Source organism: Nomascus leucogenys, chromosome 11 (genome assembly GCF_006542625.1).
Source record: "Nomascus leucogenys isolate Asia chromosome 11, Asia_NLE_v1, whole genome shotgun sequence".
Taxonomy (NCBI): Eukaryota; Metazoa; Chordata; class Mammalia; order Primates; family Hylobatidae; genus Nomascus; species Nomascus leucogenys.
In genome coordinates this window covers 88,406,262-88,429,302 of record NC_044391.1, presented here as the reverse complement: position 1 = coordinate 88,429,302, position 23,041 = coordinate 88,406,262, and the positions used below count along the sequence as shown (strand labels likewise).

The following is a 23,041-nucleotide window of genomic DNA, read 5'->3' as shown; positions in this document are numbered from 1 at the left end:
CAACATCACTTTGGCCATAGTGCTCATTTCTTTCTCACCTCCTTTAAGGTTGGTATGGCTTTCATTGGGTTCTGCCCATATCCTCATTGATTTTTAAAATTTGAATAAACTTGTGGTGTACAGTTCTATGGGTTTTTACCAATGTATAAAGTCATGTGTCTACCACAGTACCCCTGCCCCCCAAAAAGTTTCACAACCACAAAAATTCCCTTGAGCTTCCTTTTTCTCCTCTTCCCTTTCTTAGTCCATAACAACCATTCATCTGTTGTCCACCCTTACAAATATGCCTTTTTTTGAAGGTCATATAAATGAAATCATACAGTATGTGTCCTTTCATGTCCTTCACTTAGCAGAATGCATTTAAGATTCATCCATGTTCTTGTATGAATCAATATTTGTTCTGGCTGGTTTCCAGTTTTTGGCAATTATCACTAGGTCCTTTAAAAATATTTTCATGACAGATTTTTCTTGAATATAGGTTTTTAATTCCTTGGGTAAATACCCGGGACTGTGATAGGTGGGCTATATGGTAAGTGCATGTTTATTTTTATAAGAAACCACCAAACTCTTTTCTAAATTGTACCATTTTACATTTGCTCCAGCAATGTATGAGAGTTCTGGCTGCTCCAAATCCTTGTCAGCACTTGGTATTTTCAGTTTTTTTTCTTTTGGTTGACATTTTAATAAGGTGTGTAGTTGTATCTCATTGTAGTAGCTTACATGGCAGAGGTTTAAGCTAATTCATTTATAACTAATATCCAGGCTGTATATATTTTTTAAAGTATGTTGCCCATAATAGGTCTTCAGGCTATTTTTTTGTGGGGGGTACTGCGGTAGACATATGACTTTATGCATTGGTAAAAGCCCACAGAACTGTACACCACAAATTTATTCAAATTTTAAAAGTCAGTGAGGATATGTGTAACAGTAGTGTGTATCTGTTAATTGCCTTTTTCTAATTTAGCAATTAGCATATAAATGTAATTCCAAAGTCACTTGTCATTTTGGTGGCTACCTTTCAATGTTGGGTTATTTCAGGTTTCTTATAAATAAAAGAAGCACAATTTTGTTATTAAATGACAACTATCATTTGAGCTTGAACACATACAAGAAAGTTTCATCACAGGAACATCAAGGTCCTGAGCTATGCTCAATGCTGCATGTTGGCCAGTTTCCTTAGCAGAAAAGAATACTTAGCAAATATATTCATGTTCACTAGGGTGTTATTTACATGGTTATTTTTAATGGTAATCTTTTTTTTGAGCTAATACTTTATGTCTTGATTATAGATGTCAGTGTGGGGCAATCTATTAGCAATTCACAGGTTTCTGATGCATTTCTGATGTTTTGCTTCAGAAAAGTTTCTCATGTAAATAACCATGATCATGATTTTGACTTTACTTTTGCCTATTGTTGTGTTTTATATAATAGGCTTATAAATATATGTTATATTGCTTTTTTAATATTTTACTGACTTGGACAGTAAAAGTTTTTTAAAATTTTACCTGCAATCAATACAGACATGTTGACAGATCTTTTATCCCCTAGCTTTATTGAGGTATAAATAACAAATAAAAATTGTATATATTTAAGGTTTACATTGCAATATTTTGATATATGTATACATTACACAATAATTACCTTAATTAAGCTAATTAATATATTCATAATTTCAGCTTTTTTTGTGTGACACTGAAGATCTACTATTAGCTATAGTTATTATGCTGTACATTAGATATCCAGAATTCATTTATCTTGCATAACTGGAACTTTATAATCTTTGCCCAACATGTTTTCATTTCTCCCAACCTCCAGCCCCTGGCAACTACCATTCTACTCTCTACTTTTGAGTTTGACTTTTATATCAGTGAGATCACGCAATATTTGTCTTTCTGTGTCTGGCCTATTTTACATAGCATAATGTTCTCTAAGATATGGCAACAACCTAAATATTCATCAATGGATGGATAGATTAAAAATATCATATATGTATAATGGAATATTATTGGGCCTTAAAAAGAAGAAAATCCTACCATTTGTAATAACATAAAAGTGTTGATAGATCTTAGTAGCAACACCTAGTGTGGCTCTTTTGGATATGGGAAAGCTTAAAGAAGGAGTGCAGAAGTTTTGGATTAAGAGTATTTTAAAGACAGATGTTAGCAACTAGCTGATACTCTGATTCCAATTCCCTTCCTCTTTTCATTGTGTGTGCTTCTCAAGTCTAGCTAATCATCAGTAGCAGCTGGGACAAGTTTTTACACTACTGATTCCTGGACCCCAGAATGATCTAAAAATTAGTGTCTTTAAGAATAGGTGTGATACCTAGCATAAAAAAAGTATTCCTTGGCCATTTGGATGCAAACAGCCTAACACTGCTTCACATAATAGATTTAGAACCACTCATCACACATTTAACCAACTGAATGGGTCAATGCTCAAGAAATATTTCCTAAATTTTGAAAGAGGAAGATATGGTGAAGTAAATGCTATCTGAAATACATTTTATCATTTATTTATGTGACATCATCTTTAAAAAAAAAAAAAAACACGGGTGCTGGGGTTTAAATATCCAGAATCCAGAATTAGTTCTGTGACTAACTAGTTGTTTATTCATGGGAAAAATGGGGAAAATCACTTCAATTCTTGTGGCCCAAGTTTTCTCATTTGCAAAATATTGAGTTTAGAACAAACAATTTATACGACCCTGTAAGCTCCAATAATTCATTATCTAGCTTCTATAAATCTTTGGTTGAGTGATCTTATGAAGCAAAAAGCTTCATAAAGAAAGAATGTCTAAAGAATAGTATATTTATGTGTATGTATGATGAATTTTAGTTTGGTAGCTCCATGTCAAACTGGAAAGAGGTTTCTTGTAGGCAGATGCTAGTTTGTCTTTGATATAACTCAATATTTTCATCTGTCACCGAATTAAATTATGGATGTAGGATGCCATACTCATCAAATTTGTTAAGACACAAAGTTAAATAATACATAAATATTGTATAGTCATCTTATATATACATTACATCTATTGGGAAAACACACATAATCATAGACTACCAGAAGATTATCAAAATTTTAATGCCTTTGAAAGTTGCAGAAGAGGCATTATAAAGGAAGTACATGGTTAAGAACGTGGTCTTTGGGAGGCAGACTGCTTGAGTTCAAATTCCTCTTCTGCATTCACTACCTGAATGACTCAACAAGTTGGTACACCCCTCTGTGTCTCATTCTCATCCTCTGTTAAGATCATACTAATGCCTATTTAATATCTAATAAAATTTAATGTACCAAAATTAGTTAGAATGAGCCTGGTATATTTTAAGTTTTGTATCCATACTAACTACAAATATCATTAAGAAGGCTCTGCCTTTTACATGGGGACTTCATGAGCTTGCATGGTATGGAAGGGCTATGCAGTTGCTCGTATTCTTGGCTAAAAAGTGACCCTTCTCTCCAATAATTTGGTTATATACTATGAAACCAAATATACACTCTTGACCTCTGTGAATTCCTGGGCTTCACTGCCTTCCCTATGAAATGGGCTGCAGTGGTCTTCATTGTTAATTAAGTAATAGATACCACAGCCTGAACACCTTACGTTTTTATTGTAGGAGCCTATGTTACCACCCTGCTGGTATGATGGAAGTTTAGACAAGTACCCTCAGGTTCCCTTAGAACTCATCAACACAATGCCAAGACTGTGAACTAAAACTCACATTCATAAATTAGCTTTTTAAGTAGCATGGTGTTTTTAATGGACTCCATGTGGCTTTTGAGAGAACACTGACTTGTAGCATAACTTTGATTTTTAGCTTAAACAAAACTCAGTAGGATATGCAATTTAAAAATCTTCTGCGATGTCAAGTTGATTTACACAGTTTTTTTTAGTACATTAAGAATCTGTTATACAACTGTACTTATCTTTGAATTAAAGGTACAGTTATGGTTTCATCATTAATTTTGTATACTCACTCATTTGATAAATAAATCAAGAGCTTCTCTGGGAAAGTTTCAGGTAATATATTTCAATCTCTGAATTGCTTCTTTCTTATTTTGTAGAACTCCACATGAGCAACTTTTTAACCTGCTACCAGATACATTCCCACATCCATGTGAAACCACTGGTGATGCACAGTGTTCTCAAAATAAAAACGATGAAGATAGTGATGGTTAGTTCATACTTGATTAGATATTTTTAAAATGTATTATCTCAAGTTATATACACTAAGCATAAATCAGAATCTGCTTTTGGTTTTCTTTAATAGATTATTCTCAGTTGTACCATGTAATCTTTTATCTTCAGATTAAAATCATGTACACTCACTTCTTTCCCTTTCCCTAGATATACTTTGCCTTGATTTAGATAGTTTCATTTAAAAATTGAATGCTAATAAATGTGTATTTCACTTGAACTGGGAAAATTGACAGTATTTGTATTTTTGTGTAGATACACATGAGAACACTCTTCTTTTTTGGTGGCTATCTTATTTGAAGAAATTATAAAGTAAGATATATTCTTAGATGATATTATTTGTGAATCTTATTTCCTAGGTGAGGAGACCAAAGTACAACACACAGCTCTTTTATTGCCAGTAGAAACATTAAACATAGACAGACCTGAACCATCTCTAAAGATAGTCGAACTGGATGATGTAAGTGCGTAAGTGCATAAGTGCATAACGACCATTCATGCTTTTTAACAGGGAATTCATAATGTGTAGTTACATCTGCATATTATTTTAAATAAGATTTCTCAAATAACTAACATAGTTTAATAGGAAATTTACAAGTGTTTGGGTTTAGATATGCTTATAAGAATAAAACAATATTATTCTGAATGTAAAGAGTAAATTTATGAGCTAAACTGGTATTGCCATTTTTTTGGATGAATGTATTGTGGGAGGTAAGAAGACATTTCACTATTTTAACTTATAGAAATGTAGTTTGGGCCGGGCGCGGTGGCTCACGCTTGTAATCCCAGCACTTTGGGAGGCCGAGGCGGGCGGATCACGAGGTCAGGATATCGAGACCACGGTGAAACCCCGTCTCTACTAAAAATACAAAAAATTAGCCGGGCGTGGTGGCGGGCGCCTGTAGTCCCAGCTACTCGGAGAGGCTGAGGCAGGAGAATGACGTGAACCCGGGAGGCGGGGCTTGCAGTGAGCCGAGATTGCGCCACTGCACTCCAGCCTGGGCGACAGAGCAAGACTCCGTCTCAAAAAAAAAAAAAAAAAAAGAAATGTAAGAAATGTAGTTTGATATTTTGTTAGTTTAGTTCTTTATGTTATCAGGTTTGTAAACAAATATCAATCTCATTACATGGCACCTATTAAAATTTAAGTGTAAATTTAGTTTCTTGAATGTCATTTAATATTATTTTCTGTTTAAAGGTAGAAATAGTGTTTAAGACTTAAGAAGTTCATAAAATAACTTGAACATAACTTGAAGATATATATAGAAGACAGCAATAGCATCAACTAGAGCCAGACCCAGTAAGAGCTAGAGCTCTGGACTGAAGGTTTAGGGTGTGATACATTCAGTGCATTTCTGACTTTCTAGTAATATAGTAGCTGAATGTGCCACTTGTCCTAGATATTTCTCTTACTGTGGTTGTTACAGAAAATGACTAGAATGGAGAACTTACCTCTTTTAAATACTGCTTTCTTCCTTTCTTCTTTAGGTTGAAAGCTTCTGCTATTTTTATTATTTGTGTTTTTTGGCTAGCAACATTTTTATTTCTCCTCTGGATAAATTTGAGAGACTGGACAAAAACACACACACTACATACATGTGGGCATGCCATTCATTACATTGTTGATACACAGAGTAAGTTTATGATGAACCAGTCAGAGAACTGAAAACTTCCTAGTCACTAATCTACTTGGCTGGTAATAGTTACATATTTAAATATAAGTTATTATTGTTGGATTGGGGTATTATAATAGTGATAAAGTAATTGACATATCAACCAATGTCAGTTGAATTTGTTTAGTTCTCCTAGAACTTATGTGTTATAAAATATAATTAGAGATTTCATAACATCATTTGTAGGAAAAATGTACTCTAAATATCACCCATAAGTAAGTTGGTTAATGTGTAATAAATTTTTGTGAACTTACTAATATTATATAACATTAATTTAATAAGACTTATGAAGAGGAATTTGAAGAACCAGAAAATATTGTGCCTTACAAAGTTGAATTACCTGATGCAGACAGTCAACAAAGGTAAAACCTTTCTAATTAACTTTGTGTGCATATTGAGCCCCCTCCTGACACACACACAAAATCAACTGTCTTTTTAAATGTGAAATATGTGGTGTGAAAAAACATGTGACATTAATGTTAGAGTATATTTTACTTAACCCATGCTTAAATTTGTATACAATATTGCTAATATTTAATAACATTCAGCAATTAGAAAACTGTCTATAGTGATAGGTTTGTACTCTCACCTAATATTTGGATAATTTAATAAATTCTTCTGAACTTAGGGGTTGTTATCCTCTGAAATGGTTGATCAGCTTTGATATGTTTCATATGAGCTTTCTTCTTTTCTGTAAAGATGGTCTGGATTTTCTTCAGTTTTCTATGAACCCTAAGTAAAAGGTTTTATAAATGATGAGGCTGAGAGACTAAAAGAGCTCCTGTACTATAGATTACTTCCTAGGTAGATTTTAATGTATAATAAAGTAAACAAATGAAGTATAATGGTTCACTTCGTAATTGTGTTGTAGAATTTTCCCGTTTCCAAATGAAAAATAATATCTAACTGTATCTGTTAGTAATGTTAAAACCGTTACTTTCTGCTGTTGAGACTTTAGGATTCAGTCCTTTTTGCTGTTGAAACTTTAGGATTTGTAAACAGTGGAATGAAATTCCTGTCAAGTATCCCCTCTACCAATGCTTGATTCAGATCAGTTTAGGTCCCTGTCCACATTTTGCAATAGCTATGGGCCTGAGTGATTCCCCTGAACAGAAAAATCCCATGTTTAGACACACAGAACCAGCTATCTAGCAGCAAATGTGCTTTTGGAAGTGGGGTTTTGGCAGGAGACAACTTTCTGTTCAGCAGATAAGAGGTTTATATCTACCACTCTATCTCTAAGGAAATGAATAGCATTTCTGTTCTCTAATTTGATTCTTTTATATATCTTACCACATGTCTTTGCTTTGACTCCTATGTAAGGTGTTAGAGAAGGCAGAGAAAGTTACTGATCATGGTTTGGCAGTAGTTTTACAGCTTTGGTTTGGAGGTGCCCATAGAACTACATTAATTTTCTCTCTCTCCTGGGGATCAAGAGTGACACAAGAGGGCCTTTTTGGTTGAATATAACCCATAAGTTTTATAATGGTATTCTGTAGAGCTTATATAAATATCAGGTATTACTAAATATATTATTCAGTTCATGAAGAATGTTATTTAAATTGTAACTATTCATATAGATAGTAATCATTATTAAAATTTGAAACCTAAATATCACATAGTGCTTTTAAACTCATATCTTATTGATGAACAAATAATATATTTATCTAGTAGTAAAGCCTTGATTTCATCAGATTTTAATGAGCTTGAAAGATAGCACTCCCTTTTTAGAAGAAAATATAAGAAATCAAACTTATTTCAAGATATTTTGGAAAACAAACTTTCAACTGAAATTTTGCAGTTAAATTAGATTTGATCCAATTACCTATTCATCTTAAATCCGGAATGTTATTAGTTACTTACAGTTGAGAATGTGTTCACAGTAAGGTTACAATAAATATTAAATTAAGGTAAATAACCCTATTTTATTAAGGTTTTACCATATTTGTTTTAATGACTTGGGACTTTTAAAATTTTCTTTTTAAAATCATTTTTTCAACTCTATTATTTTGTTTGTTCCTACACATGAAAGTTGTGCTTTTCATGATTATCAGAAGAATAGCTTTCCATATGAAAATGGCATCCATCAACATCATGTTTTCAATAAGGGAAAGAGAGACTTCTTAAATCTTTGTCTGAGAAACAGCTCTACTTATTATAAAGATAATTCAAAAGGTAACATTTTTCTTGTTGCTGGATATTATTAACAGTGCATGTTGGTAATTTACTATTGCAGTCTACAAAAGCTTTGTTATGCTGTTCATTTTAAAACCAAAAAAAGCTCAGTACTAAAATGAAAATTAGTTGAAAATATAATTTTCTAGTAAATATGCAATTTAGTCAATGGACAACAGTGTTTGTATGTGTAAGAAAAATCAGCCAATATAGGGTACTCTAAAAGTTATTATAGACTCAGCTAGCATTTAAAAGATTACATGGAAGGCCTTTTAGTGACAAAAGTCTGACTGGCACCCTCTTGCCCTCACTTGCACTAAATATTTTTCAAAAATATTCAAATCTGATATAAAGTTTCACATGAGAGATGAACCAAAATAAAACAAATCACCGGCCGGGCTCGGTGGCTCACACCTGTAATCCCAGCATTTTGGGAGGCCGAGGTGGGTGGATCACTTGAAGTCAGGAGTTTGAGACCAGCCTGGCCAACACAGCAAAACCCCATCTCTACTAAAAATAAAAATAAAAAAATTAGCCTGGCATGGTGGCAGGTGCCTATAATCCCAGCTACCCAGAAGGCTGAGGCAGGAGAATCGCTTGAGCCCAGGAGACAGAGGCTGCAGTGAGCCTAGATCATGCCACTGCACTCTAGCCTAGGCGACAAGAGCAAAACTCTGTCTCAAAAAAACAAAGCAAAACAAATCATCTTGCTTATATATCTATGTTGCTATTACTAGTAGTTCCCTAGGTACCTGTAGATTAGAATGCTGTGTGCATATGTGTGGTTTCAATTTCCAGATTGTGAGATCATTTAAAGAGAGTCACAAAAAAGTATCCTGACCTAGGAGTCAGATTTTGTTTCCATTTGTGCCTTTAAATCACTGTCTGACCTTGAACATCTCACTTACTGGCTTAGATTTCATTTTCCTAAGCAAAAATGTAGGAACTAGATCATTTTCAAGCCTCCTTTTAACTATTAGATTTGATCTACCTAGAATTTTAAGAAAAATTAATAAATATATCGTATGTGAAGATAAGATTTTTGAGAGATATCGGAGGGCATATTTGAAATAAATAGTTGTAAAACTGATGATTACATTCTGATTGGGCAGCAGAAGATAGCAGTGGTAGATTTGTGTAAATCCTGCTGGTCTTGACATTTTCAAATACTAAACCACTAAATTATTATGGCCAAATATAAACTACAGCCACATGGGAATTTAGGACTTTACAGTACTCCAGTCTTGTCTCGAAGATGAGTATAGTTTGACCAAGCTAGTGCATGGTGTTCCTGTTGCCTCTAAGAAAATGATGCACGTAAATGCCCATGTAATTGTTACTTTAAAGACACATTTTTGAAATGTTTACTTTTTAGAACAGTTTTAGGTTCACAGCAAAACTGAGCAGAAAGTACAGAGAGTTCCTATAAACCCTTTGCTCCATACACATACATAGCCTCCCCCATTATCAACTTCTGCAACCAGACTGGTACATTTGCTCCAATGGATGAATCTACTTTGATACATTATTGTAACTCAGTGTCCATAGTTTACATTAGAGTTCACTCTTGGTATTGTACATGCTAGGAGTTTTGACAAAAGTAGAATGTGATATGTATTCACCACTTATAGTTTCATACAGAATACCTTCTTGCCCTAAAAATTCTCTGTGCCCCACCTGTTTATCCCTCTCTCTGAGCAACTCCTGGCAACCACTGATTTTTTTTACTGTCCTCATAGTTTTGCCTTTCCAGAATGTCATATAGTTAGAATCATACAGTACATAGCCTTTAATAATTGGATTATTTAACTTAGTAATATGCATTTGAGGTTTCTCCATGTCTTTTTGTAGCTTGATTTCTCATTTCTTTTAGCGCTAAATAATATTCAATTGTATGGCTGTACAATAGTTTATCCATTCACCTATTGAAGAATATTTTGGTTGTTCCAAGCTTTAGCAATTATGAACAAAACTACTATAAATATTCATGTATGGGTTTTTACTGGGACTTAAGTTTTCAACTTATTTGGGTAAATACCAAGGAGCATAGCTATTGGATCATATGGTACAGGTATGTTTAGTTTTGTTTTAATAATTGCCAAACTGTCTTACCAAAGTGGCTATACTATTTTACATTCCCACCAGCAATTAATGAAAGTTCCTGTTGCTCCATATCCTCACCATCAGCTGGTGTCAGTGTTTCAGATTTTTTCCATTCTAGCAATTATGTAGTGATATTTCATTTTTTTTAAATTTGCAATTCTCTGTTGACATATGATATCGAGAATCTTTTAATATGCTTATTTGCCAACTGTATATCTTTGTTAAAATATCTGTTCAGGTTTTTAGCTAATGTTTTGATTGGGTTGTTTATTTTGTTATTGTTGAGGTTTAAGAGTTTTTTTGTATATTTTGCATAACACTCTTTTATCAAATATCTTTTCCAAATATTTTCTTTCAGTGTATGGATGCCTCTTTATTCTCTGGACTATTTTTCACAGAGTATAAGCTTTTTTTAAATAAAGTTTAGCTTATCAATTTTTTTCTTTGATGTTGTATCTAGAAAGTTATTGTCATACCCAATGTCATCTATGTTTTATCCTATGTTATCTTTTGAGAGATTCATAACTTTGCATTTTATATTCAGGTGTGTAACCTAGTTTGAGTTAATTTTTGTGAAGGTGTAAGGTCTGTGCCTATATGTATTGTTTCACATGTGGATATCTAGTTGTTCCAGAATCATTTGCTTAATAGATTATATTTTCTTTGTTGTATTGCCTTTGTTCCTCTGTCAAAGATCAGTTGACTATATTTATATAGGTCTACTCAGGACTCTCTATTCTGTTTCATTTGTCTACATTTATTCCCATACCACACACTCTCTTGTTATAGATTTATAGTAATCTTGATGTAAGGTAGTATCAAGTCTTCTGACTTTGCTCTTCTTTGATATTGTGTTCACTATCCTGGGTCATTTGTTTCTCTATAAAAAGGCAGGGATTTTGATTGGGATTGCAATGAATCTATAGATCAAATTGGGAAAAAATATCTTGACAATATTAAATCTTCCCATCTATGAACATGGAATATTTCTGTATTTATTTAGAATTTTGATTTCTTTAATCAGAATTTGTAGAATTCCTCATACAGATCTTGTACATAATTTTTAGATTTCTATCTATGACATGGCTTGGCTCTGTGTTCCCAACCAAATCTCATCTCAAACTGTAATCCCCATGTGTCAAGGGAGGGACCTGGTGGGAGGTGATTGGATCATAGGAGTGGTTTCCCCCATGTTGTTCTCATGATAGTGAGTGAGTCCTCATGAGCTCTGATGATTTAAAAGTGTGTGGCAGATCCCCAGCCTTTTCCAACACGTAAGACAGGCTTTGCTTCCCCTTCACCTTCTGCCATGATTTTAAGACTCCTGAGATCTCCCAGCCATGTGGAACTGTGAGTCAATTAAGCCTCTTTCCTTAATAAAGTACCCAGTCTTAGGTAGTTCTTTATAGCAGTTTAAAAATGGACTAATACAGAAAATTGGTGCCAGAAGAGTGAAGAACTGCTATAAAGATACCTGAAAATGTGGAAGTGGAGTTTAGAACTCAGTAACAGGCAGAGGTTGGAACAGTTTGAAGGGCTCAGAAGAAGAAAAGAAGATGTGGGAAAGCTTGGGACTTCCTAGAGACTTGTTGAATGGTTTTGACCAAAATGCTGCTAGTGATAATGGCTGAGATGATTTCGGATGGAAATGAGGAACTTATTGGAAACGGAAGTAACGGTCACTTTTGCTATGCTTTAGCAAAGAGACTGGCAGAATTTTGCCCCCCTCCTCCACCTAGACATCTGTGGAATTTGAACTTCAGAGAGATGATTTATAGCATCTGGCAGAAGAAATTTCTAAGCAGCAAAACAAAGCATTCAAGATGTGACCTGGCTGTTTCAAAAAGCATATAGTCATATGCATTCACAAAGAAATGGTATGAAATTGGAAACTATGTTTAAAAGGGAAGCAGAGCATAAAAGTTTGGAAAATTTGCAGCCTGACCATGTGGTGGAAAAGAAACACCCATTCTTTGGGGAGAAATTCGAGCCACAAGCTGCAGAAATTTGCATAAATAAAGAGGAACCAACTATTGATTGCCAAGACAATGGGGAAAATGTCTCTAGCGCATTCCTGAGATCCTCACAGCATCCCCTCCCATTACTGGCCTATAGGCCTAGAAGGGAAAAATGGTTTCATGGGCCAGGCTCAGGGACTCACTGCTCTGTTCACCCTCCAGACATGGTACTCTGTCCCAGTGGCTCCAAGTGCAGTCAAGGTTAAAAGGGGCCAAGATACAGCTTGGACCTTGGATTCAGAGGGTGCAAGCCCCAAGCCTTCATGGCTTCCACACGGTGTTGGGCCTGTGGGTCACAAAAGATAAGACTTGAGGTTTGGAAACCTCTGTCTAGATATCAGAGGATGTACAGAAATGCCTAAATGTCCAGGTAGAAGTCTGTTGCAGAGGCAGAGCACTCATGGAGAACCTCTTCTAGAGTGGTGCAAAGGGGAAATATGTGGTAGGAGCCCCCACACAGAGGAACCACTGGGGCACTGCCTAATGCAGCTGTGAGAAGAGGGCCACCATCCTCCAGACCACAGAATGGTAGATCCACTGACAGCTTGCACCATGCAAGCCAGTGGTGTTAGACAGCAAGTTTTATTAAAGTAGCAGTGTACAGCAGCAGCAAAGGCAGTGTTCGTTTTGTAACAGGTTTACCCCATAAGCACTGTACCCAGAGTAGCATCTCAGAGGTGGCTCTGCAGTAATATTTTTAGCCACTTCTAATTACATGCAAATTAAAGACGAGTTATTCAGAAATTTCTAGAAAAGGGGTGGCAACTTCTGGGGCATCAGGTTGTTGCTAGGGAAACAGGTGGTAACTTCCAGATGTTGCCATAGCAGTGGTAAACTGACATGTCACTGGTAGGCATGCCTTTTTTTAACTTTTAAGTTCAGGGATACACGTGTAGGTTTGTTACATAGGTAAACTTGTGTCATGGGGGTTTGTTGTACATATTATTTCATCATCCATTTATTAAGCCTTGTACCCATTAGTGATTTTTCCTGCTCCTCTCCCTCCTACTACCCTCCACCCTTCAATAGGCTCCAGTGTGTATTGTTCCCCTCTAAAGTGTCCATGTGTTCTCACCATTTAGCTTCTTCTTATAAATTATAAACTGGTGCTTAGTTTTCTGTTCTTTTGTTAGTTTGCTAAGGATAATGGCCTCCAGCTCCATCCATGTCCATGCAAAGTACATGATCTTGTTTTTCTTCATAGTATTCCATGGTGTATATGTACCACATTTTCTTTATCCAGGCTGTCATTAATGAGCATTTGGGTTGATTCCCTGTCTGTGCTATTGTAAATAGTGCCGCATTGAACATACATGTACATGCATCTTTATAATAGAATGATTTATATTCCTTTGGGTATATACCCAGTAATGAGATTGCTGGGTTGAATGATATTTCTTTCTTTATGTCTTTGAAAATCACCACACTGTCTTCCACAATGGTTGAACTAATTTACATTCCTACCAACAGTGTATAAGTGTCCCTTTCTCTCCACAACCTCACCAGCATCTGTTTTTTTTTTTTTAATTTTTAATAGTATCCATTCTGAGTGGTGTGAGATGGTATCTCATTGTGGTTTTGATTTGCATTTCTCTAATGATGAGTGATGTTGAGCTTCTTCTCATAGGATTTTGGCCACATGTATGTCCCTTTTACGAAAGTGTCTGCTCATGTCTTTGCCCACTTTTTATTGAGGTTGTTTTTTTCTTGTAAATTTCTTTAAGTTCCTTATAGAAGCTGGTTATTAGACCTTTGTTGAACTCATGGTTTGCAAAAGATTTCCCCCTATTCTGTAGTTTGTCTGTTTATTCTGTTGATAGTTTCTTTCACTGTACAGAAGCTCTTTAGTTTAATTGGATCCTATTTGTCAATTTTTGCTTTGCTGCTATTGCTTTTGGCATCTTTGTCATGAAATCTTTGCCTGTGCCCTTGTCCTGAATGTTATTGCCTAGATTGTCTTCCAGGGTTTTCATAGTTTTTGGATTTACATTTAAGTATTTAATCTATCTTGAGTTAATTTTTGTATATGGTATAGGGAAGGGGTCCAGCTTCAATCTTCAGCATACGGCTATCCAGTTATCCCACCATCATTTTTTGAATAGGGAATTCTTTCCCCATTGCTTGTTTTTGTCAGGTTTGTTGAAGATCAGATAGCTGTAGGGGTGTGGTCTATTTTCTGGGTTTTCTGTTCTGTTCCACTGGTCTGTGTGTCTGTTTTTGTACCAGTACCATGCTCTTTTAGTTACCATAACTCTTCAGTATAGCTTGAAGTTGGGTAGCATGATGCCTCCAGTTTTGCTCTTTTTGCTTAGGATTGCCTTAGCTATTGGATCTCTTTTGGCTCTCAGCTTGACTGTCGTTGGTGTATAAGAATGCTAGTGATTTTTGCACATTGATTTTGTATTCTGAGACTGCCAAAATTATCAGCTTAAGAAGCTTCTGGGCTCAACCTATGGGGTTTTCTGGATTTAGCATCAGGTAGTCTACAAACAGAGATAGTTTGACTTCCTCTCCTACTATTTGGATGCCCTTTCTTTCTTTCTCTTTCCTGGTTGCCCTTGCTAGGACTTCCAATATTATGTTGAATAGGAGTTGTGAGAGAGGGCGTCCTCATCTTGTGCCAGTTTTCAAGGGGAATACTTTTGCCCTTTCAGTATGATGTTGGCTCTGGGTTTGTTATATATGGTTCTTATTATTTTGAGATATGTTCCTTCAATACCTGGTTTATTGAGAGATTTTAACATGAATGAATGTTGAATTTTGTCGAAAGACTTTTCTGCACCTGTGTGGGTGTGTCTTATGGAGAGAGGTATTTTTGACTTCCTTGTTTCCACTAGTCTTCAATCTAGTCTGGAGCCCAGGCCCTACCTCTGGAGTCAAATCCTGCCTTCTACTTCAGTTGTAGACATTTTAATATAGGAAATGGCATTTTTTTCTCCCCCCAAATTGGATAATTTCCATTCAGGTTTAAGAGAGAAGTACAACATTATTGTGGGAGTTTTATTGTATTGAATAGCCTTTATAAAGGTTTTCTTCTAAAGATGTTTCTCTGAAAAAGAGATTATTTTATTTTTCCAAATATATATACTATCGAAGAGGTAGCAGAAGTTGAAAGAAGTTCTAAATACTATCTGAAATTGTTGAGTTACATAAACATTTGATTGTAACAAGCAAGTCCTCTGTAAAGCTGTAAAGCATTTATATCACTGGAGACAGTTTTATTCAAAGTTCCTACTATTTTACGTAGTCTACTTATAGAGATATTTGTTTTTGGAACAGAGTAAGGGATAACCAGAAGAAGCTATATTCAATCTGGATAATGGTGTACATTTATTTAAAATGAAAGTAGTATGGTAAAACATTCAAAGAACTTTTATTTTTCAGAAAATCTAGACCAGTGTTTCAGTACTATGTTACCCCCTATAATCACCTGGAGAACTTAGCAAGGGGAAGTTCAAAAGACCAATGCCTGAGTTCCACTCTCAGGATCTGATTTAATTGGTTTGGGGTCAGGCCCATACACTGACAATTTTAAAGAGTGCCTTCAGATGATTCTACTGTGCAACCAGGTTAAGAAACAGTGATGTAAACCAAATGATTTATTTAAAGCAGACATAATGAGGTGGATGACTAATACAATCTTGTTCACTTTGTAGCTTTCTAGAGGCAGGTGTCCCTGCTACTCATTTTCTGTGTCCCCAACTGCTGCTCTTCTTTCATCTGGCACATTTCCCTGTGCCCTCTCTTTATTGCTAGGCATGCTAGGGAAAAATGGCAAAATGAAAAAATGTTCCCTCTGTGTTACTTCTCATGAATTACCGTTGTAAAATTTGAGTGGGAGGAGGAGGTGGGAAAGTGAGAATTGAACCACAGGCTGAAATAAAAATTTGCATCAATTTTAAGATTTCATTGCAAAATAGAATATTACCTTCTTTTACTAGTCTAGCTCATTAATGTTTGGCTGTATAAGTGAATTATGATTACCATTTATGAATATAAGCATAGTAAAAGTGTTTTAATACTGAAACATCAGTAAAGGCATTTGTGAAATAGTGTTTATTGATAAAGTCTTTTTACCACAGAACTTTTGGTTTATTAACAGTTTGTTTGTTTAAATTTATTTACGTACCTTTTGTAACTGTGTGTTTTTAACAGCAGAAACTTCAAACACAGATTTTGACAACATCGTGGATACTGATGTGTATTCTCCTAACATTGAAAAAATTGAGGAAAGCACCTCCTTTGAAAGAAATTTAAAAGAGAAAAGTATAGGTTTAGAAAGTAATCAAAAGTCTGATGAGTCCTGTATATCACTTGAAAGCAAGGACACTTTGCTAAGTATAGATTTAGAAAAAGCTCCCATTGAGGAGAAATTATCTCAAGACATCAAAGAATCCCTGGAATTCAGCAATCTGCATAAGAGGCCAAGCTTTGAAGACTCAAAAACTACAAAGTCATCTCTGGTAAATCTCTATTATGTTTATTAAAATTTTATAAGAAACCTCATGAGAAAATGTCTTAGTTACTCAATACATTCTCAAGTTACTTCCTATTAAAGTTAAAATGTGCTAACTTATATTATTATGAGATAGTTGAAGAGTGACTCATATGGGAGAGAACATTAATGACTTCTAGGACAAATTCTAATATGAGGAATGCCATTTTAATAAATGGCTTTCTGTGATAAATAATACTTTAAGGCCCACCTTATGCAGCATAGTAAGAGCACTGTTACTTTTCCAAATGAAATTCATTATGAATAATACAGTATAATAAATCCTTTCTAGTTTTTTACGATAGTATAGTCAATGGTCAAAATGAAATAAATGCAGATATCTAGACAGAACCAGTTACTGTGGTTTAATGTAAGTATACGATGAAGAAGGTAATTCTTTCAGGAAGATGGCTAATAAAGAAATAGAGGTGTAGTTTTTGTTTCTTCTCATAGGAAAGGTAAAGTAGCCCATTATTGCATTGTTACCAAGTTTTAAAACTATATTTGGATTTCATTCTATATACTAGAAATATTTACTAATTGTAATTATTAATAATACATTCTCTGGAATTTAAATGAGGCAAACATTTTTAACAATGCTTAAAAGTCATTTAAAATGAAGTAAATACTAACACTTTATAAAAGGACATGCTTACACCTTATCCCACAATAGATTCCACTATTGTGGGATAAAGCTCCACTTCAGATGGGCCTATCTTCTCGTTCCCCCAGTGAAGAAAACGATTGATCATAGCATGAATTTCAGCAGAGAAAACAAGAACTTCAATTTCCAGATTTCCACAGGGCAACATGAAGAGTACCACGTGACATCTATATATACAGTGAGCTGTGTAATAAGTGAGGAATCCTGACCTTAAGAAACCCGATCTTTTACACTGTGCAGTAAGCCTGCCAGACCTTTGTCCTAGAAGAAGACTGTCTTTATTACACTAGACAGTAAACAAACCTGCTCTTTACTCTAGAGAGAGAGACTCAATCTCTATCCTGTGAGATTTAAAATGTTTAAAAATAGAAAGGAAGAAATAAAATGTTTGAAATGTTTAAAAATAGAAAGGAAGAAATAAAAAGAACTTAAGAATAAGACAGTATGAACTGCTCCATTTATGAAGGCCAATAAAAAGTTCTAACATTCAAAATATATTTATTCAAATTATAACAAAATGGATACTAAACAGCATATTAAATACAAATAAGGAGAGAAATATTACCCTGGAAGATAAGTTTAAAAAATTGCTTGTATTGCAGCAAAGACATATGAAGAGTTAGTAATATGACAGCTTGTGAAATAACAAAGTACAATTCCGGAACAAAATAAATAAAAACAAATCCACACTATGACTTATTTTTTGGCTACCTCATAGATAATCTTAAAAGCAATAAAAAGCAATAGAAAATTATCTCCAAAGAGCAATTACTAGATTGACAGTAAAATTCTCATGCACAGCAACAAAGAGCCTCAACAGTGTAACATAGTAGAACATTATATTTAAACTTCTAATAGAACTGACTAATAATCCAGAATTCTAAGGCTTAAAGAACTGTCATTCAAGACCAGGAATAAAATAATGACAAGTTTAGACAAAAGTTCAGGTAATTTAGTTATTTCCCCTCTTGAATGAACATCTGAATGATATACTTCAAAAAGAAAGAAATTAAACCTGGAAGGAAGAAGTAGGATGCAAGAAATAATGATGTGAGGGAAAAATGGCCAATATATTAGATGTATTACAAAATAATTATTATAATGCCCAATTTAAGAATTATAAAAGAAGAAATTTGAATAATATGTACCATAACTTGTAATACTGTTAGATATGTATGATTAGAGTTAAAAATACTAAGATTCTGTATTATAAAGGAAGGTAGAGATCATTGTAGAGATTGTTGACTTAGTGTTTTAGTTAAACATGTTAAATACTTTAACAAAATGTTACAGACGCAATGTATATCATCTAAAACACTAAAGGAAAAGGGGAATATAGAAAACCCAATTAATTAAAACAGTCAGGAAATAAATGCATCAAAGGAAAAATAGTATGGTTAAGTGTTGGGTGTACAGTTCCTCTTGGGTCTCTCATGTTGTTTTTGCACATCTTTTGAGCAAAACCACTGACTCTATTTGTTCCAAAGTATATTTTCAAGGGTGCTTGTATAGATAACAGCCTTGAAAGATACAGATTGTGTCCCTCTTCAGAGCAAAGACTAGGTTTGTTTACCGTCTGGTGTAATAAAAATAATGTTTTCCTCTGGCAAAGGTCAGGCAGGCTTACTGCCCAGTATAAAATAATTGGATTTCCTAAGGTCAGGATTTCTCTCCTGTGACACAGCTCAGGGTATGTGCAGATGTCACGTGGCTCTCTTCATGATGTCCTGTGAAAACTGGGTTCTGGGAATCGGTGCAAATGATGATACTCTGGTAACTGCTATTGTTGTGAGTGATAAAGTCCTTTGTCTCTGACCAAGGAGTCTTGGTGTCTTCTTCCAGCATCCATGAAACTATAACAGGCTTGCACGTAGGGTAAAATCCCAGACCCTTCACAGTTCTTGACAGCAAGTAGAAAGAGTAAAGCCGACAGGACAGGAATAAATCCAATCATATAAGTAATTAGAATAAATGTGGACGGTGTGTGTGTGTATAGTTATTTTACCAGAAACCTGATTAAAACATGGGGTGGGGGAGGAATTTCAGAGTAAAGGCAAGCACTAATTAAAAAAAAATGAAAATTTAAGGTAATAAAACATTATCAGGCTAAAGGGGACCATTATGCAGATGATAAAATCAACTATTTAATAGGAAGAGTAAAGAAAATCTGAATTCATATGTACCTATCAATATAACCTCAGATATATTGTAGCAAAAATGGACAAAACCACATGGTATTATTGACAGATCCATCAACCCAGTAAGATTTTCTATTAGTAAAGATAGATAGAGAAGATTTGATCAATACAAATAGGCTTAAAGAACATATTTTGAACCACATACTCAATAATTAGAGAATGTGTGTTCTTTGCAACAACACATGGAACATTTACAAAATACATGTTACAACACGTTACAAAAATAAATCCAGAAAGGAAGTTTCAACAAATGCTAAAGAAATCATATTACACACTATGTTTTCCAACCATAATATAATAAATTATAAATTGATAGCAAAATGCTAACAAAATTAATACAATTCAAATATGTCTGGGTTAATGAAAAAAATTAAAATAGAAGGTAGAAATATTTGGAACTGAATGTAAGCAAAAACATCACAGATAAATAATGTATAGGATGAAACTCAAATACTACTTACTGGGAAATTTATAATCCCAAATGCAAGCAAAAAGTAAAAACTAATGAACTATGAATCTGACTCAAAAGTAATAAAGCAATAATAAACTCAAAGGAATTCACTGGGAAAACTCTTTCCTGCCATTCTCTTCAATTCAGTAGGAGAGGATAAGGAAACATGTATTGCCCTCAGGCCCTGCCTATTTATCCAATCCACTTTCTCAGGGAACTTTTCGTTTAGTTAGTCTGATGATTTGCATCCCATCGACTTCCTGGTCTACTCTTAACTGATCAGAGTCTGTCAGGATAGCTGTGACTTACATAGCACCAATAATTTACAGCAGGGTTCCTTTACTTATTTTATATGTGAATACATACTACCCTATTTAATTAATGTAACAGATGTGTCACTAAGTTTAGATGTTTCTTAAAAGGAAGGTGTGTGACATGAACATATAGAACAGCATACAATGGGGCTTATCAGAGGGTGATGAGTGGGAGGAGAGAGAGAATTAGAAAAAATAACTAGTGGGTACTAGGTTTAATACCTGGGTGATGAAATAATCTGTACAACAAATTTCCATGACACAAATTTACCTACGTAACAGACCTGCACAAGTACCCCTGAACTTAAAAGTAAAAAAAAAAAAAAAAGGCCGGGTGCGGTGGCTCACACCTGTAATCCCAGCACTTTGGGAGGTCGAGGTGGATGGGTCACAAGATCAGGAGTCCAAGACCAGCCTGGCCAACATGGTGAAACCCCCGTCTCTATTAAAAATACAAAAATTAGCTGGGTGTGGTGGCAGGTGCCTGTAATCCCAACTACTCAGGAGGCTGAGGCAGGAGAATAGATTGAACCCGGGAGGCAGAGGTTGTAGTGAGCTGAGATCGCGCCATTGCATTCCAGCCTGGGTAACAGGGTGAGACTCCATCTCAAAAAAAAAAAAAAAAAAAAAAAATGGGGAATGTGTGTGTGGCTGGGATACATTCTTGTTTTATTCAATTTAAGACTATCCATTGCTCAGTATAAAATATTGCTCAGTATAAAATAGTTCTGACAGAGCTAGTTCAGGAAACAATCTGAATGAGTATTTAAGTGCATAGGATCCATAAAGTTCTCAGCAGCTCAAAGCTGCTGACATAATCAAAAGCCAGTGACTGTTGTAAAATGGCTTACATGGTTATTGTTTTTTTCAATTAGATGAGACTAAATGTAGTCCTGGACAGTAATAAAATAGTGTTATGTAAAGCTTGCCTTTTCCTCATGGGGGATATTGGATTGAGAGATTTGAAGTTTTTTCAGGAATAATCTGTCATAGGATTTTGAAAGAATTCTCAGCAAACTAATGGGTTTCTGACTCCAGGATTGCCCCTTTTATAAATAAAATAAGGAATATTTTAATCCATTCCTAGGTAATTATATCTGAGGAATAAAAAAGTGTAAATAGTTTCACAGAAGTTTTCCACCACTGGTAAGACAGGACTTAAGCTGAGTGCCAAAGGTTCTCCCTGAGCATCTTATTACAGGAGATGGCCAATCTCTGTAAAGAATTAAGTTGTTGGATCACAAGAGAATTTGAAGAGTTGCAAAACAAAAGGTGAAAAGCAGGTGGAGGGGAGCTGTAAAATAGAGCTTTCTAAAGTGGCCATCATAATTGGTACTTCACAGTTTGCAGACTGAGTTCCTGCTTCTGAATAAAGTGGTTGAATCTACTTTCTTTTCATTCCTGAGAACTATAGTTGAACCTATTTTACTCTTTTTCTGTCCTAGTAGAAGTCATTCCATCAGAAGAAACTACTTAGAAATTCTATTATGCTCCATCCAAATTGAGTATAAAATTGTTCATTCTGTACTTCAGTTTTCAGAAAATGATTTCTGTGTAAGGTGGGACTTCCTATGGAATTAAGTACTAATTTGTAGGGCAATGGTTAGGAAAACAATGGACTAGTCAGGGGTCCTTTGTTCTGGCTCTAAACCTATCAATAGTTAACTTTGTAAGTTTGTGCTAAAAGTAAACAAAACCTAACTATTTTAGGATTTTTATCTGTAAACCAAGACATTCAAAACTCTTCCAGATGTGCAATTGCATAATTCAAATATAAGCTTCAGTAGAGTGGAAAGAATTCTGTAATTGTTTATCAGTGTCTGGGAGGGCCAGGGAGTATGTGCTGAGAATTTTGGATTTGGATTTGTCTTTGAATGACATGCTTTACTGGTCACTAGTTTTGTTGTTTAATATGATCTCATTTATATAATTTATAAATTTATATAAAATTAAAGCAATTTGCTTTACATTGATTTATCGGAACAGACTATATTTGGGCATTAGATTCATTAGGGAATTGTTAAAAACTGATAGCTACTCTGATTATACTATAACGTCATCTAGAGCTCTTACTAATGAATTCCTAATCTGTTTCTGCTGGATTCACGTTTTTTAAAATCCCAGTTATATTCAATCCTAGAATAAGAACATGTAAAAATGAATTATAGGGTGGCAGGATAAGTCTAGGTTTCAAATCAGGCAGACCTATATTCAAAGCCTAGGTCTGCTAGTTTCTAGCTATATAAACTTCATAAATCACTTATCTTCCTCTTGCCACAGTTTCCTACTTTGTATTTGCTTCATGATGAGTGCTTTGTTAACTTACATTTTTTTTTCCATGACCATTGTCAGGTTAGATATTTCCCATTGGTATTTCACCTTCAATTTTGAAATTATTTTATATATAGACAAAGACACTAGTTCAAAGCCACTGCATGTGAAAGTAACTCCGTATTCCAGTATAATTTATGTGCAAAGACACTGAGGGATGAAAATAAAGGAGGAAAGAGAAAAAAAGTTTATTTTATTTCATGAACTTCTGTCCTCTTTGGATTAATATCAACTTTCAGAGAATTACTATAACTGTAGTTAGAACTTACTATATATAAATGTTGTGTTATTATTTGTCTCCACTGTTAGAAACTAAACTTGATGAGGGAAGAATTTCTGCCAAGTATATAGTAGGCATCTGATAAATGAATATGCTTGTTTGTGTTAATGAGTTAGAAAATAAACTTAATATTGTTGAATA

The 23,041-nt window shown here is 34.6% G+C and overlaps 1 protein-coding gene across 2 annotated transcripts in view; it reads left to right on the top strand.

Annotated features, from left to right (window-relative positions):
* Positions 1-23,041, top strand: part of ZBBX (zinc finger B-box domain containing) — a 134,275-nt gene that overhangs the window by 54,354 nt on the left and 56,880 nt on the right. For both annotated transcript variants that reach the window (XM_003256401.4, XM_003256402.3), the window contains exons 13-17: positions 4,066-4,175; positions 4,558-4,658; positions 6,154-6,233; positions 7,904-8,046; positions 16,323-16,630. In XM_003256401.4, coding sequence (XP_003256449.2) covers positions 4,066-4,175; positions 4,558-4,658; positions 6,154-6,233; positions 7,904-8,046; positions 16,323-16,630 — 742 coding nt within the window. The remainder of the gene's footprint in view (positions 1-4,065; positions 4,176-4,557; positions 4,659-6,153; positions 6,234-7,903; positions 8,047-16,322; positions 16,631-23,041) is intronic.